General features: G+C 44.0%; 1 protein-coding gene across 6 annotated transcripts in view; it reads right to left on the bottom strand.

Moving 5' to 3' along the window:
- Positions 1–12,854: 12,854 nt before the first annotated feature.
- Positions 12,855–14,150, bottom strand: part of FBXO25 (F-box protein 25) — a 76,052-nt gene continuing 74,756 nt past the window's right edge. For 5 of the 6 annotated variants that reach the window (XM_090033053.1, XM_090033069.1, XM_090033034.1 and 2 more), the window contains one exon: positions 12,855–14,099. In XM_090033053.1, coding sequence (XP_089889179.1) covers positions 14,010–14,099 — 90 coding nt within the window. In that variant the 3' untranslated portion in view covers positions 12,855–14,009. The remainder of the gene's footprint in view (positions 14,100–14,150) is intronic. The other variant, XR_016440290.1, reaches the window with a different exon arrangement.

The raw sequence follows: 14,150 nt of genomic DNA, 5'->3' as shown, positions 1-14,150 counted from the left end.
CTTTGTTTGCCCTTCCCCAGTCCCTGGCCCGTATTCCATAAGTTCATAAATTAAATGATTGCTAATGGTTTGGACACTGCTTCAGCTACAGTAAATTTAATCAGGCCTTCCTGACTTGAGTTAATGTACATATTACATAACTGTATTTCTGTATTCTAGCCTATGTTTCCATCCCTTGTTCTGTATTATGTCAGCATCCAGTCAGAATGAACCATTGTATTAAGTAAAGTCATTGAACATTCTTCTGGCCTCAGTTCTTGCTCACCTTCCCCATTAAGTAACAGAGCTTTACTTTGCATCCTTTTATTTCTAAGAGTCGTTTCTTCTTGCCTTTTATGTCCCTGTTTTGTGCCCTAACCTTTATGATTATGTTCATACGGGTTTGTTCTATGAACACGTACCACTTAGCTATGTGACCTTTCTGTGCTTAATGTCTAATCCTTAGCTCTCCAAAAACCTGCTGATCCAGCCATATTGGTCTCTTCTTATCTTTCCTTTGCATCAAGATTGCTTGCTGAGAAAGCTGCCTTTTTAATATTGCCTTGCTCAGAAAGCTGTCTTTTCATCTGAGCTGTTTTCCCTTTTAAAATCCTTTCTGCTTGAATTTTACTTAAGAGTTCTTTGAGTCTGTAGATATTTCTGCTAGTATAGTCCCTAGGTGCCTGCTGTTAATATGCACGTAACTACCCAAGTTCTAATAATGCCTGGTAGCTCACCCAAGTTTTCAAGTAAGGCCTATATTACTGTGGGGCCTGACACATTAGGCATTTTTAAAACAGGCATGCTGGATGAAGGCCTCCCTCCCTCCCATCAAACAAAGCCACATGGAGGAACTGGGGAACCAGAGATGTGTGTAAATTCAGTTAAAATGCCCCCTGTTTGGTTTGGAGCAGGGCTTCAAATGTAGGATATTACATGGACCACTGGGCTATGGGGTATTCAATAGGGCTATCCCATTGATGCTATTTTACTTTGTATAGAATACTTGACTATTCATTAGAAGAGGAAGCAGGCTCACAGGTGAGTGTCCTAGGCACCAAGGTATGCCATTCGTGTTATACTCCAATGAATATTAAATAAGGTCACCCTTCTGTGTAAAGACGATACAGTTGGGGAGAAGAAATTATGTACCAGATGTTAAAATAACAAAAACCAGCAAGGTGATAAAGGGGAGTGAGGGTGGGTAGGAATAAGCAGTTGGTTGCATCATATTAAAGTTAAGGTTTTCCATACTAATGTCCTATTACTTTTTCATTTAGCCATGCACTGTATGATTCTTGTTGCAAGAAAGGTGTGCAGTCAGCATGAAGAGGGGGCTGTATATAAGGCCTTTGTCATTAACATCTCCCAGTAAGAAAAAGTGACAATTACTGTCTTGTGTGTCAGCATAATTGGTAATGAACTAAAGGGTGGGGAGTAGTCCTCACTCTCAAAGTTTCTTTAGTCTACAATCATTGTTTGGGCAGAGGGAAGTATGATTGACAAATCTTAATTGCACCTATCCCATTACTCTGTTAGTCTCTCTCTACTTGAATGATCTCTTCTTCCACATAGTTGTATTTAATCTTCACATAGTCTTGAACAAACTTTAAGTGAGTTTAGAATTTAGTAATAACAGTTTATTCATGCTTCAGGAGTTGGTGACATGATTTAGAGTTAAATGCAAAGAGATTTACTACCTTTTAAGTACAAAAATCCCTTAGAATATGCAGCTGAATATGTTATTTTCGTATTTTAAAAATAATTTATACATAAACTTGGGAAAACATTCAAACACTTCTGTTTTGTTAAGTCTTAGTAGGATAATGTCTGAGAGCCAGTGACATGGATCCATTACACATGGCATACATTTTAGGATAGGCGCTGGTAGGCACAAGTACGAATCCATACTTTGTACAAAAGAAAGGGCAACGTGTTTTGAATGAACATAATGGTGGTGGTGATGGCAATCCCTCAATTTGAGGATGATCTCTACCACAACTCACTAATGGTTCTTGAGAGAGCCTTCTACAATCAGGTCACAAAATCATTGGATGCAGGTATCAGGTCGATTTGACAGGACCCGCCCTTAATGAACCCATGCTGGTTGCTCTTAAGCATCGTCCCTCCCAGATGTGCTCCTGGATAATTTTTTCAAAGAGCTTGCCCAGGACCGAAGTAAGACTAACAGGTCTGTAGTTGCCTGGGTCCTGCCTCCTTCCTTTTTTGAAGATGGGGACCACATTGGCCTCCTTTCAGTCTTCTGAAACCTGGCCAGAGCACCACGAGTGCTCATAAAGCCGTGTCAGGGGCTCCGCGATGACCCCTGCCAATTCTCTCAGCACCCTAGGGTGGAGAGCATTTGGACCTGCTGATTTGAACACATCCAGCTCCTCCAGAAGTTCCCTAACTTGGTCCTCCCTTACCCTAGGCCTGGCAAAGTCACTCCTGAGTCCATCCTGAATCCCAGTGGGGGAGATTTTTCTAGAGGCATAATTGGTGATACCTCTCCCAGTGACAACAGTAGGTCACTGTAACAGGGGACCTGCTCGGGGCTGATATAAGCATGGCCCACCCACCTGTTCCTGGGCTAACTGTCCGCCTTCTCGTCCACCATACCTTCATGTTAATTAGTCAATAGATGTTAATCAAGTAGGAGGCTGCCCATTTCCTGCCCCATTGCCAGGGGGTGCTATCTGCTGCTCCTTTCCTCCCCTACACTGCAGCCCAAGCTTCACAGATGACATCTCGATGTTCTCACTATCACTGGCCCCCACACTGGGCCCCAGAATCCTCCTGACTGAACCCCAACCTGGAATCCTCTCATCAGGCAGCATAGCTCCCTGACCTGCTTCCACTTCCAGGTGTGGTCCCCCCCACCTTCAGCTCTCTAGCCCTGGACCACCTCCAGGCCAGACGGAACACCAGGCCCTCAGGTCTTGCGCATTCCTCGTGGTGGGCCCCCGGCCCCTTGACCCTTCCAGTCCTGGCCCCAGCATAGGCCAGTCAGGGGAAGTTCAGACAGGTGTTGAGTCTATGTCCCTTTTCTCTCTCTGAGGGTCCACTCTCTGGGCCCTCCAGAACAAGGGGTAACCCACCCAGTTGTAGGGGCTAGGGGTTAAGGTGCCCCAACCCACCTTTCACCAGGGTGGTAACTGGTTTGGCATTTCCTGGGGGCTCCCACACCACTGAGAGCCTGACCAGGCCACCCACTCCCAGCAGGGTGCAGTTTTAGGTCATACCCAGGACCTGGAGCCTTCTTACCATCCCCTACAGCTCCTCCCTTACCTCCAGATGATATCAGCAGCCCTCTAGCCAGGCACTGTTGTTGCCTTACCTCTCACAACAGAACTGCCGTGTTTATATGGGCAGCCTCAGTTACAAAATGGCTGCCCTAATCAGGCACCTGGCCCTATAAGTGACAGGTGCACACAGTACCCTGCCACAGTCACCCAGGTTTCACATCTGTAGAGGAGAGGGGATGGTAATTGCTTTGTAGACCTGGATCTTGTCTTTCTGGAGATTGCAATGAATGAAGACATGCTGAAGCAATTTCCCAAAGGAAAAACTTCATGCTGGATCCTGTGCTGGATCTTCTCATCAGTGTTCATTTTCTGAGAGAAGTGGCTACCAAGGTTGGGGAAGTGTTTGACTACTTCCAGAGTCTTTTTCTTGATGGTAATTTGGGGAGGGAGGTCTGGAGTAGGCTGACAGAGCTCTTCGGTCTTCTCAATTTTGAGAGGGGCCCAGAGTTTGGTAGGCTTCTCCAAAAAGATCCAACATGGTCTGGAGGTTTTTCTTAGTGTGCACAAGAATGGCACAGTCATTGGCATATTGAAGGTGAAGGATGGTTGTTTTGAGTACTTTGGTCTTTGAGCAAAATTGACACACATTGATGAGCCCTCCATCCCTTTGGCACTCAATCTTAATTCCCAAAGAAGGTGGTTCTTAATGAGAACCAGGATGACTCAGAAAAATGGAGAACCAAATTGGGGTGAAGATGCATCTTTATTTGACCTGTTTGGATGACAAACAGATCTGTCTCTGATCTGCTACATAGAATGGTTGCAGCCATCTGGATATGGAGGAGCCTCATGACTTTGAGGTACTTCTCAGGACATCCAAATCTGGCCAATACTTTCCACAAGGCTTTATAAGTGATGCATCAAATGCCTCAGAAAGGTCAGTGACGTCTATATACAGGTCCTGATGGTGTTCCTGACACTTTCCTTGGACCTGGTGGGCCACAAAGATCATATCAATTGACCCATGGGATGGTCTCAAACTACACCGAGATTCCAGCAGGACTTTCTCAGCAAGAGACAGAACATGGATCAGGAGGATGCAGGCAAGGATTTTCCCTGATGTGGAAAGGATTTCCCACCCATAGACTTACCTCCTTTTTTGAAGATAGTCACAATGTTGGCATTCCTCAGGTCTCCAGGAATCTATTTGTTGCTCTGAATTCAGAGAATAAGTTAATGGAGTCTCATTAGCAGTTGCTCACCACCATCATTCTTTTTTTTTTTTTAATGAATACAATGCTAGTGTAGGGGATACAGTGTTGTCCAATACTGTATTTACTAGAGGTGCACCAATACATCGGATTGGTGCTGATTATAAAGAAAATTGACTATCAGAAATCTTTTTTTTTTTTAACCTGATGTGACTGATAATTTGGTGAGTAAGTGCCCCATGCATGCGCACACACACAGCACAGCACAGAGGTAGCAAGGAGCACAGCCTGGCAGCATGGAGAGCTGTATCCAGCTGGTAAATCTGTTCTGGTGGAAGGGGGGGAAGGGGCATGGAGTGGGGGCAGATCAAGGCCCCCTGTGGTGAGGGAGGGAGTGGGGATGGGGTAGGTGCTGCCCAACTGGAGTGGAGTGGGGCAAAGGATGGAGCCATGGCTCATCTTGGGGACATGGAGGAGGCAGCTCCCACTGCTGTGAGCACCCCAGGAGGGTACGAGGGGGGTGTATGCCCCCAGATCTGTGTGCAGGGTAGAGGCAGGCTGCAGCTGCAGGCTGGGGCTGCGCTGGGCTCCTCCTGGTGGGGGTTGGCCTGGGCTGCACTCAGGCTAGGGCAGGAGGTGGCACTGAGAAGGGGCAGTGTGGGGGCTACAGTAAATTATGGGGTAGCTGCAGTCCCCCCACCCCAGATCCTTCCTCCCAGTGCTGCATGCCCCGAGTGCAGCCCAGCCCAGCCCTCGCCAGGAAGAGCCTGATGCAGCCTTGGTCCCAGCCTGCAGCTGCAGCCCATATGAATCCCATGCACAGGTCTGGGGGCATCTGCCCCACTTGTGCCCTCCCGGGGTGCGCACAGCAGTGGGAGCTGCCCCTCGCCCCTGCATCCCTGAGAAAAGCTGTGGCTCCGTTCTTTGCCCCACCCCACCCTGGCTGGGCAGTGCCTGCCCCAGCTCTTACTCCAACCCCACTTCATTCTTCACACGGGGCCTTGACCTACCCCTCACTACACACCCCTATCTTCCCCCTGCCCCTTCCACCACAACAGGCTTACCAGCTGGACACTACTCTTCAAGCTGCTGGGCTGCATATAAGATCGCCTGCATGTCCTGGGCAGCGATGTGCAGGCAGTGGATTGGGGCTCTGCCCCAGCTCTGGATCGTGCTGTCACCACTGCAAGGAGCTGGGGCAGACCCACTATCTGCTGCCTTCACCTCCCTGCCCAGCACGTGCAGGCTGCAGATCACAGCTCTGCCCTGGCCCTGGAGGGCAACACCACAAGCTCCCAGCCTGGCTCTGGAGCAGCTCCCTGCCCTTCTCCGCACCCTGCAGCAGGGATGGTGCTAGAGAGGTACTGGGGGGAGGCAGGAGCTATAGCCACCCCAAAATTCCTTGTAACCCCCCGTAGCTTCCTCTCCCAGTGCCGCCGCCGCTGCCTGTGGCGGCAGTTGAGCCCACCCTGCTTCTGCCTGTAGCACAACTTCCCCTTACCAACCCACCCCTGCCCCAACCAGGAAGAGACTGGCACTGTTGCTGCCTGCCAGCATTGCTAGGGCCAGTCACTGTGGAAACCCCAGCCCTTGCCATCACCATAAGGCTGCTGCTGGGATCTCCATGGAAACTGGCCCCAGCTATGTAAGCAGAGGCTGCTGGGAAATTAATTTTACTACCGGCCAGATCTGGCCTGCAGGCCACACTGGCTGCCCCTGGGCTATGCGATTAGTACATCGCACAGAAACTTAGACATACAAGTAACTTATTTTCCCTCTTCCTTATTTATCCCTCAAATAACTTATTTTGCTATTTTCAGAGGCAGGAATTGATCACAGGCTTGTTATAACATATGCTAATACTCTAGTCTAATTATAGTACTTCTGATTTTGTCTTTAAAACTTGAATTTAAAAAAATCACTGACATAAACAGAATTCATTGAAGGTAGGTTGAATAACTCCAAGGAAATAACCCTTTTGCCTTAAATTAAGACAAATGCTTATAGGACTAGAAGATTTTAAGGACCCAAGGATATAAATTCAGCAAGAAGAATACAAACAAGGTTTTTGGTGTTGCAAAATGAGTAAATGAGATGAATTGGATTGTGTATTTGGACCATATAAGGATGAGCTCTGATGTTTATAGTACATGGGTGGGCAATTATTTTGGCTGGAGGGCAAAATGAAGCCTTACTATTCTTCTATAATGTGGGTGGGGTGTGGTTGGGGGGTGGCAGTACATGTATGGTGAGGTAGGTGAGTGTGTGTGTGGTGAGGTGTGGGGTGCTCGGCTGTGTGCAGCTCTGGCCAGCACTACACCCAGGGGTGAGGAGCACAGCCTGCCTGGCCTGCCTCTATTTTTGGGGCTCTGTGTGGGGCATGTGCAGCTCCTGTACACGTATGTGCGTGTGTGTGCATGTGTGTATGTGCATATGTATGTGCATATGTATGTATATCTGTGTATGCATATATGTATATGTGTGTACATAGCTGACATACATATGTATACATAACTTGTAAAGCGCATGTGTGTACACACACACGCAAGTGCACACACGTGTTTGCGTATGCTAGAGTGTTTGCATGTGATCTGAGAGAGATTTGCTTTGGCCGTCCAATATGAGGGGAAGGACTTCTCAAAGAGGAGTCGTACATTATGTTTAAAGTGGTCAGGTGCCTTCTGGTTTTGCTGAGGGCTGACTCCAAAGTCAGATGAACCCTAAATGGTGAACACTTTGGGTGAAATCTACTGCAAAGCTCCCGCTGATTGCAGTGGAACCAGGATTTTTTACCCTTTATCTCTGACTTGCTTATGCTTCATCCTGGGGTTGAAGATGTGGTCATTCATATGGATTGTCCTCACTTCTATCAGGCCAAAGGCCTTGAATCGGCAGTGGCCTAGGAACCAGATGAGTTGGAATTGGAGCACAAATGTGATGTTACTGATACTGGCCCTGTACTACAGAAGTGACAGCTATATTATGCTCAGGCTAGAGATTTCTCATTGCTTCCACATCCAATCTCTGGATTTGCTACATGTACAGTAATTTGCTACACATACAGCAAATTAAAAATGTATAGCTCTGTAAGCAGTGAGTGGATTATTTTACTCAGGTCCTAAGAGAGAGGGCTTTCTTGGCCCTTATGTTTGTGCACCTATGTCTTAAACCATTAACACAAGGTAAAGGTGGTCAGAGCTTTAGCAACTGCTCCACAGTAACTTCCATGTTCATGCTTTTGCCCCAGGCTGACAGTAGTCCTCTGTAGTTTAAACCTCATTTAAAGAGTGGATTAGTCATCATTCTGTATCAGGTAAAAGGGTGCATGTCAGTCTTTAATACAGAGCAATAAAGACCCATCTTTTCTTTTGATACCTTGTTTGTGTGCCCTTGCAATCCTCAGTCAAACCTAGGACCTAGTGATTTTGCAGCCCACTGATAAATAGGGCAAGATGTGTTTGATGGAATCTGAGAAGTGACCTAACTAGCTCTTTGAAGTGTTTCTTCTTCCTAGCTAGCATCTCCTGGGGCCAGAACGAGTTTGTGCCAGTTTTCTGTTCTGCTAGTAACTTACCTAAAGATGCTGAGATATTGAGAGAAGAGCATATTTGATTTTGCAGTGATAGAACTGATGAAGTAATGTATGAGCTGCATCAGTCAGCACCAGGCAGATCCCCAATGTAAGAACCATTGCGCAGTGGATTTTATCTCCTGCTTTACCATTGGGATGTTGAAAGATGTAGATAAGACATACCTGCATTTCAAGGGTGTTGTGTCAGTAGTATGTATAGAGTGCTTTGAAAACCTGAAATGCAGCACTGACAACCCAAATTGTTTAAAGTCATGAGACTGGTTTTCAGTCATGAGACAAGATTTAAAAATATTACTACTGCCCCTTCTAACCCTGAGTTTTTGCTGATGCAGTATAGGTTTGTGGTTCCCCTGAACTGCAGTTTTAAGAGTTAGCAATCACAGTGGTTTAGAAAGGGAATTCACACCTCTCAGAGCTATTATTTCAGCCTCTAAAGACCCCAGAGGACAGGGGTGACTCTGTTGCACATGTTCAAAGTTTTCTTTTGCAAGTCATCAGGGTTAGAGATAATGATATCACCACACAGTTCTGAGAATTGGGGCTCCGTAAGCATGCATTTGTCTTCCCTGCTTAAAGCTGCCTATAAAGGCTGTTTCTTCCTCTCATTCCTACTGCAGCTTGTTTTGTTTTTAAAATATAGATGTGATGCTGGGGAGAGAAGAATTAAAAATGCTGCAAAGTGCTGCTCTGCTTTGTTACACAAGATCCAGAGTTGTGGAGAGTTATGAGAAATTCCTCAGCACTCCAGAGACTGTTAATCCATCTGCACACAGTATCCAACACACTCGGACCCTGGTCCTGATCATTACTAACAGTGATATCCTGAGTTTACCCAAGGGTAAAAAGCAGATTTCTGGCACCGGTTACTTATGAAGTCTCCTGCAAAAATCAATATTTGGGACATTTTCTTAAGGGACATAATTAAAATCAGCCTTCTCGGGCTGCAAGTGGACTCACACTAGGCAATCACTTTTAATCAAGCTCCATACCATTAGTCTAGTTTGAGAGAATTTTTCTTTCTTTATTCATCGTTAGAATGAGACTATGCAGCCACTGCACTCTCAGACCTGCTGAGTATTAAAGAAATTCAGACTTACTCAGAACAGTATGACTTTCTTGGCTGAAGGCCTTTTTTTTAAAAGTATTATCGGAAAAATGATACGTTCAACTAATTTAAGGGCAAATCTATCCCTGTTTTCCATAAGGGCAAATTGAGAAGTATATCAAATTGTGAAGTATGCACCTTTTCCTAATTTGGCTTAGAGATCTATAATTTAGTGTCTGCTTTCTAATTCAATTCACTTCTAACCATCGGGGCGGGGGGGAAGAGGAACCTGGGCTCCCTTAACTGCATAGATGGAGAAAACATTTTAGAAGACGTACCTAACATTTTTCAGGCTTCAATTAGAACTGAATATCTACTAAGTTAACAGATATATCAGTTTTATAAGCTTATGATCAGTCCTGGTCAGAAGGAAAGCCAGTTGAAGATTCCCAGGTGATGTAAGTTTAAAAACCTGCCTGAATAAGGACAATAAAACAGGAAAGAAAGTATGGAAATAGAAGATTACCATACCTGAAGGGAAGGTAGGATCTCAAGCATTTTAATAGGCTCAAGTTCAGAGGATTGGGTAATCTCCATCCTAGAACTCTGAAGCTATGTGAAATCATGGGTCTGATGGCAACAATCTTTAGGTTAGTGCTGCATGACTGGAGAATTGGATGTGTATTTAAGAAGGAAAAAATTAATTTGGGCAATTGTAGGTCTGGTTGTATGTATTTAAGCAAGAGGTATCTAGCCCGGAACGGAAAGATGATCGTAGGAACTAAGCTATAGCACAGAAGGAGACTGACAGTTTAGCTCCTTTGCCCCTCTCCCTCCCTCCTCCCCCAGAAGAGGAAGGGGGCGGGGGGGGCAAAGGTTGAAAGGTAGCTGCTTCCTACAAATACACAGGGTGGGGGCTGTGAATGCCAGGGAGGGAACTGGCACTTGTATCACATTTTGTACTAAACTTAACTTAGCTGTGAATTAATTTATGCTGGAAATGAGAGAGTTCCAGAACTTCTCTAGTTGGAAGCTCCCTTCTAATAAATGCAGTGCGGACAAACAACCTAATTAACTTCCAGGCAGAGCTTGATTGGTTCATGAAGGCGATCACAGCACGTGGTTGCTTGAAACAGCAGGCAAGTAGACTCCATGACCCAGGAACACCTTTCTACCCTGATGTTTCTAATCCACTCTTTTGAAAGCTTAGTCCTTGGGTCAGAGAGATGGTGAATAGCTTGATTACAGATACTACTGTTTTCCAAGATACTGCTGTTTTCCTAAATAGAAAGGAGAGATTTACCATATTTTTAAAAAAGAATTCCATGTGCCAATACTTAGTTGCCAACCTGAGAATTTTTTTTTAAGCTGACAACCAAACTCCGACTGGCATATGTTTTACATAATGTAAATGTAACTGTTCTGCTAAGCCCTGGCCAGCAGTAAGGAGGGCTGGGTTCAAATTTAGGGGCTTAACACCAGCTTTCTAAATCTGTGAAACCTGGAAAAAGAAATCTTAATTGGATATGCTAAAGGAATAAACTTCCCTGCTTGTAAGCAACATTCAACTATAACAGGGTTGTTATAGGGAAAGAAGGGATAAACACACACCCTTAGAAAAAACCTTACCCATTAAGCATTAAGTGAAATTCAAACAGTTTATAAATTTCAATCACTAGCAACCCAATCTGGGGAAGCTACTGTAACCTTTGGGAGGGGAGTCTTGCCCAGGGCTACCACCCAGAGTCTCTAGCACTTATGCTAGCCAAAAGTGACCACAACCACTAAGACCCAGGCTCACAAACAGTAAAACATGTAGCACCCAAACCCATCCTACATGTCCCCTACTCACCCCCACGCTGATACCCCCAACCCCATACCATGTTGCTCCATGCAGCACACCCCCAATTTTACCTTCGGTGGCCCTGCTCCCCTTGTCCATGTATAGACCCCCAACCCTCGCTTCTCCCTCCTCCTTGCTCCACATCTCTGTCCCAGCCACACTGGCCCTGTCCCTGTCTCTGCCCCTGTCCTACATGGTCCCTCAGATTGCTCAGGGCCACATGACCCTGATACCTTTTGAGACAAGCAGCCACAACAGGAAAGTGATGGCCAGCAGGATTCAGCAGCAGCACATGGATAAGCGGGGAGGGGTAGAGAGGCCTCTAGGTCATAAAGCCCTGATAAAGCGTCCCTGTAATGTGCTGAATCGTGTTTCCACTCAGGCACAAGGTGGCTTTGCCCTGCTATCCATCAACACTTGCATCCAGCCTCATTCCAATGACAGATCTTCAATCAAGCGCTCCTGGTTGCTTATTTTTTTTTAAATGAAGGCTATAGTTTTTTGGTTTTTTTAAAAATAAAGTTTATGGCCCATTCCATAAATTTACAGGCACTTATCTACCTATCCTTTTAACATCCATAATTTCCTTTCCGCCCTGTTCCATAGACTTGAAAGCAACCAACTTATATACCAAAGGCTGGGGGAAGAGGGAATCCAAACAAAATGTTTTTATTTTTAAATATCTTAAACTATTTTAAAATGATTAGGATTTTAGGTTCCCAAGATACTTTTTCCATGTAGCCCTGACATACTGTTTTGCAAAATGCTAATTACTGTAGTTCTCACTTAATCTAATCCCCACTTCAAAGTAAAAATACAATTTAGAACAAATTAAGCCTGTTTATAGCATACTAAATGCTACAAGTGACCAGTTGGCTTTTTTTTCTGAGTGGCAAGATGTGTCAGACTTGTTACAAGTTGGCCTAGATATAGAGTGAGCTGGGTTACTTATACCTGTACATCCCTGTAATTCTGGGGAGGAGGAGAAAGCAAGCAGAGAAGAAGGAAGATACTGACTGGTATTTGTCCTGTTGCTTTCTTTACTCAGAAAATTATTTGACTGGTCATCAGGTGCCACTTACTTTCTCCTTCAGGATAGACAGCAGTGCACCACTCATTAGGGAATACTAAAGCGATGGGAATTCCACCCCAACCTAGTCTCAGAATCAGGTTAAATGTAGTAGTATAACCAACACCCACTAAGAGCTCTTTTCACGCAGGCCCTAGATTTTGCTTCCTGGAAACCCTTCCAGGATGATGATGATGATGATGAATGTGGTGGTAGTATTTTGCCAAGTATGTTGCAACTGTTGTCAGACTTCACTTAGGCTGGAATATTTGTAATCGGCTACAGATGTCCAAGGATTTTTTTCATTTATTTGTGTGTTTATGTCACAGACATCAAAGTGTTAGATACTCAAAATTATTGCAGCAAAAGTGTCTTACTACCTGTATAGCTGTTTTAGTAATGTTGAAGTGACAATGTGTGGTTATGGTCCAGGAAATACACAGGAGACAATGATTCTTTTGGGTGCTCCTCTTTTATTGGACCAAATGCATAGTTGGGATAGTCTATGCCAACCATGCAGTTGGTCCAATAAGAGAAACTACTCACAGAAATACTTACCGTTGCATCCTCCTCCTTTTTTTTTTTTAACTGCAAAGTCTACATTTGCAAAAACAGGGAATCTCTTCATTTTATTTTACGTTCATTAAATATTTTGGACACTAAAATATTCTCTTTCCTAATTAATCTGTTAGTCCTGGAATTCTAGTTCCGGTTAAAATGAAAGAAAGGAAAAATTCTGGCATTCAGGATATGTATGTTTTTCTTGTTCAGTACACAAATGAAAACCTGATTTGGTGATGGATGTGGAAGTCATTGTTATAACATTTAAAACAGACTCATCCCTACATACAAACAAAACTACTAAGAATAATAAGTAAAACATGATTTATTACACTTTGTACAAAATTAGATTCAAAACAAGCCAATTTGGAATATAATACATTTTGTATTTTGTCTGTATTTTACATGCTGTTGGTAAATGATCACTGTAAGAAGAAAAGTTAATTTTGTTGTTTTTTTCTTATAAGCCTCTTCAATGTTGTCGTTTTCAGTTTCTAAATTGTAAGGAAGTAGTTCCCTGCAGAACTACTATTATTTCTGATTCCCCAGCAGGAGGTGTTCTAGATCAACAAGCTGGCTTTCCCTAGTTTGGAGGGATTTTCCAAATTACAGCCTCAGTTACTACTACCAAGGTAATGCCGCTATACCGCAGTCCTTAGTAACATGTCCTTTTTACAGGATGTCTGGAAATCCTACCACAGTATTGTTAACAGCAAAACCATTACAACTGAAGACTGGCAATCACCAGAAAAATCCAGTGTTCTCCAACAACCATTGGTTAGTCTCCCACACTTTTTTGAGTTTAGAGTGTGCTTTGATATGGTTAATAAAATACCTTTTAGGAAAAATAAATATTTTGCATAATGTATATACAGAACTTGGTTTCCTTCGTAATTTGTTCAACAATACGCACACACAAGTAGAATTTATTCACAAACTTACAAAGACTAGGGAAAACGTGCTAACATGAAGAAATCAAAGGAATCAGCTGGCTATTTATGAAAATGTACAAATTATATGTGAGAGCTTGAAAAATGGTGGCTTACCTCAAGGAAATAACACAAATTGCTCTTCATCAATCCAAGAACAGTTTAGCCCCTCCATCAAAATATCCCTCCAATATGTTGGAAGCTGGTCACCTTCATGGAATGTCAAAATCAATACAGAATAGATTGCAAAGTAGGACTAAATCTACTTTCTTTTCCTTGTGCTTCAAGGAGCCCTTTGCAAACGTTTCTACAGAATGCAGCTTCCCTCTTCAGCATTTATTCTTTTTCAGTCCTTTTCTGCCCACAAATAGCATATGCAATACACTTGTCCAAGACTTCCTTACCAGCACACTTTTTTAAAACAATGAAATAATTATGTTCAACAAAAAAATATTGCACAAAAAAGCATAATACACTGCAGGACACTACAGAGATGATCAAAAGTAAAGAGAGACGGAAACAGCTATTGCCCAGCCTAAAATTTGAAGAGATCGATGAAATGCTGAGGAGAAACTGGCATAAAACAGGTTTCTGGGTCATTGGCTGTACAGGGATGTCCTGTATCCTGAAGAAATTAAAGAAAAGACAAGTTATTTTCTCACTCCTCCTTCTCCCT

This window comes from Crocodylus siamensis, chromosome 1, assembly GCF_052110815.1.
Source record: "Crocodylus siamensis isolate JL-2025a chromosome 1, ASM5211081v1, whole genome shotgun sequence".
Lineage (NCBI taxonomy): Eukaryota > Metazoa > Chordata > Crocodylia > Crocodylidae > Crocodylus > Crocodylus siamensis.
Note: the sequence above shows the minus strand (reverse complement) of the source record. Positions and strands in the feature narration are given on the sequence as shown.